Source organism: Gekko japonicus, unplaced genomic scaffold (assembly GCF_001447785.1).
Source record: "Gekko japonicus isolate JY-2015 unplaced genomic scaffold, Gekko_japonicus_V1.1 scaffold3718, whole genome shotgun sequence".
Taxonomy (NCBI): Eukaryota; Metazoa; Chordata; class Lepidosauria; order Squamata; family Gekkonidae; genus Gekko; species Gekko japonicus.
This window is the reverse complement of record NW_015169287.1, coordinates 112,436-115,966: the sequence shown is the minus strand read 5'-3', so window position 1 is coordinate 115,966 and position 3,531 is coordinate 112,436. Positions and strand designations below refer to the sequence as shown.

Sequence of the window (3,531 nt, the reverse complement as noted above, 5' to 3'; positions counted from 1 at the left end):
CTCCCCCCTCCTGTGGTGGCGGCGGGGGGGAGGCAGTGGTGGCAGCAGCAAAAGGGTGGCTGGCTCCAGTGGTCTTCAGGCCCCACCGGGAGGTTGGCATCTGCGCCATAAGGCAGCCTCGCCTAGGGCGCAGAAACACCTCGAGCCAGCCCTTGTCACAGCATACGTTACAGCAGTGGAATTTTCCATTAACTGGGCTCATTTCCCGCCCAAACAGTTACCTTATATGGCTGGAATGCTGCCAACAACGGTTCTACCTTATATTTATTTATTTTTCATATTTCTATCCCGCCCTCCCCAGTGGGCTCAGGGCAGCTAACAAGGGCAAGGTCATTTGCCATGCCATAGGTAAAAACATATAAAACATAGTAAAACATCCAACACTAAAACCACAGTACTCAATCCATAACTAATATCCTAAATCCAAGATGGTAACACCGCAGTTCCAGATGGTAGTCCCACAATATACGTGTCCAATGGCAACGGCTTGTCAGAAGTAGTTTCCAGGTTCTTCCTGGTCAGAGAGTTACCCGGATGTTAGATGCTTGCTTCACCAGGTATGCTGATGATGCACAAGACAAACCCCTCTTAGAAGAAGAGATTGGATTTATGACTCGCCCTTCACTACCCAAAGGAGTCTCAGAGCAGCTTACAAACTCCTTTCCCTTCCCCTCCCCACAACAGACACCCTGTGAGGTAGGTGGGGCTGAGAGAGCTCTGACAGAAACTGCTCTTTTTCAAGGACAGCCCTGACAGAACTATGGCTTGCCCAAGGTCATCCAGCAGGTGCAAGTGGAGGAGTGGGGAATCAAACCCGGTTCTCCCAGATTAGAGTCCGCGCACTTAACCACTACACCAAACTGGTTTGGGACTTTTAGTCCAAGGCAGGAATCGGGAGAGAGTGTCATGGCTTCCCCCTGTCCCTGGCCTTGTTTATTCCATCTCCCCCACTTTATGTATTCCAGAGATGATCCGGCAATTTCAGCAACTTCAGCGCCAGACTGATACTCGGATACAACGCTTAGAAGCAGAGACACAGAGCCTGCAGGAACAACTGGGTAATTTTCCCCACATACTGTCACACGGTTTCCAGTTATTTCCACCAACAATCTCCCTACCATTTTGGCAAGTAGAATTAACGAAGGGTATCCACTTAACTGATCCCTATCCACAGTATTTATTATAAAGACTGTCAGATCATCAGTAATGAACTGTAATGTTTATTCCAGTTGTAGAATGTTTGCTTACCCGTTTCAGAACTCACAGGGGTTCTGTCAAGCAGGAAATGACCTTGGTTGCAGAAAAGGAAATTAGTTTGATTTGCTAGGAGGGGGGAAAAGTTAACCCTCGCTGTCCAAGTTTGAGTTTGGTAACCAAACAGCGCCAGACTGATACTCGGATACAACGCTTAGAAGCAGAGATACAGAGCCTGCAGGAACAACTGGGTAATTTTCCCCACATACTGTCACACGGTATCCAGTTAATTCCACCAACACCCTACCATTTTGGCAAGTAGAATTAATGAAGGATATCCACTTAACTGATCCCTATCCACAGTATTTATTATAAAGACTGTCAGATCATCAGTAATGAACTGTAATGTTTATTCCAGTTGTAGAATGTTTGCTTACCCGTTTCAGAACTCACAGGGGTTCTGTCCAGCAGGAAATGACCATGGTTGCAGAAAAGGAAATTAGTTCCATTTGCTAGGAGGGGGAAAAGTTAACCCTTGATGTCCAAGTTTGAGATGGTGAATTGGTTTGGTTTATCCTCATTACAACCTCTTTGAATGCTGGGCTCAGTTTATACTGAGACAGTCTGGCCTGGCTTACTATGGATGGCATCAGAATATATACCATGCAGAATTCAGCCCTCTTTACTAAATGGGGTCCATCCTGGAGCAGAGCTGGTTCGCAGATTGGAGGGGAGGCTGGGCAAAACGACCTCCCAAGTACCACTGGGGCCCCATATCAATCGTGGGCCAATGTTCATAGAAGGGGGTGGGAACCCCTATAAGACGAAGAAGAAGAGATTGGATTTATAGCCTGCCATTCACTTGGAGTCTTCCTCTCCCCACAACAGATGCCCTGTGAGAGCTCTTTTGAGAACTGCTCTTGAGAGAACAGCTCTCAGAGAGCTGTGGCTTGCTCAAGGTCACCCAGCAGCTGTATGTGGAGTGGGGAATCAAACCCAGTTCTGCCAGATTAGAGCCTGCACACTTAACCACGACACCAAACTGATCACATGAAGCTGCCTTCTACTGAATCAGACCTTTGGTCCATCAAAGTCAGTATTGTCTACTCAGACTGGCAGCCGCTCTCCTGGGTCTCAGGCGGAGACATCACCTACTGCCTGGTCCTTTTTAATCAGGAGAGACTGGGCAATGAACCTGGGACTTTCTGAGTGCCAAGGAAATACTCTGCCACTGAGTCATGGCCCATCCCAAGTGTGCCCTTTCCAAGTACACAAGTAGGCCCTGTGCCCACATTCCGATGAGTAGAGCCAGGATGCTGAGTTACAAACTGGGCCAGCACGTTTGGTCCCACCTCCCATTTATATGCATAGCCTGTATGTATGTATCATAACAAAGTCTGAGTCCAGTGGCACCTTTAAGACAAAGTTTTATTCTGGAACTATGGTGCTGGAGAAGACTCTTGAGAGTCCCTTGGACTACAAGAAGATCAGATCAGTCAATCCTAGAAGAAATCAACCCTGTCTGTTCCCTGGAAGGCCAGATAATGAAACTGAAGCTCAAATACTTTGGACACGCAATGAGAAGGGAGCCCTCACTGGAGAAGACCCTGGTGCTGGGAAAGACTGAAGGTCAAAGAAGACGGGGACAGAAAAGGATGAGATGGTTAGACAGTGTCATAGGTGCAACGAACATGAAGTTGAGCAAACTTCAGAGGACGGCGGAAGACCGGAAGGCCTGGCGTGATCCGGTCCATGGGGTTGCGAAGAGTCGGATTCGACTGTGCGACTGAACAACAACAAATAAGCTGTCGTGTGCACACACACGTCTTCAGATACACTGAAATGGAAGTTACCAGTCCATACATACAGGTAAAGGGTGAGCAGCAAATGTATGTATATATATATGGCATATGTATGGACTTGTAACTTCCATTTCGATGTATCTGAAGAAGAGTTGGCTTTTATACCCAGCTTTTCTCTACCTTAAGGAGTCTCAAAGCAGCTTACAATCTCCTTCCCCTTCCCCTTAACAGGCACCTTGTGGGGTGGATGGGGCTGAGAGTTCTGAGAGACCGATGACTGGCCCAAGGTCACTCAGCAGGCTTCACGGGGCGGGAGGAGTGGGGAATCAAACCTGGTTCTCCAGATTAGAGTCCATTGCTCTTAGCCAGGGGTCATTTCCTGCAGGAGTGCACAGGAGCAGAGCTCCGGCAGTAAAGAGCCCAGGGGGCGGGCACATGCAACAAGCCCCACCCCCTGACCCCAGCAGCCCTCAGTCAGAGCAAGAAGCAGCCAGGTAAGTTGCAGAGCCCCCCCCCCCCGGCCCAAAACAGTCCA

General features: G+C 48.6%; 1 protein-coding gene across 1 annotated transcript in view; it reads left to right on the top strand.

Annotated features, from left to right (window-relative positions):
• Nucleotides 1–3,531, top strand: part of CCDC153 (coiled-coil domain containing 153) — a 19,259-nt gene that overhangs the window by 12,478 nt on the left and 3,250 nt on the right. The window contains exon 4 of the mRNA XM_015416577.1: nt 966–1,058. Coding sequence (XP_015272063.1) covers nt 966–1,058 — 93 coding nt within the window. The remainder of the gene's footprint in view (nt 1–965; nt 1,059–3,531) is intronic.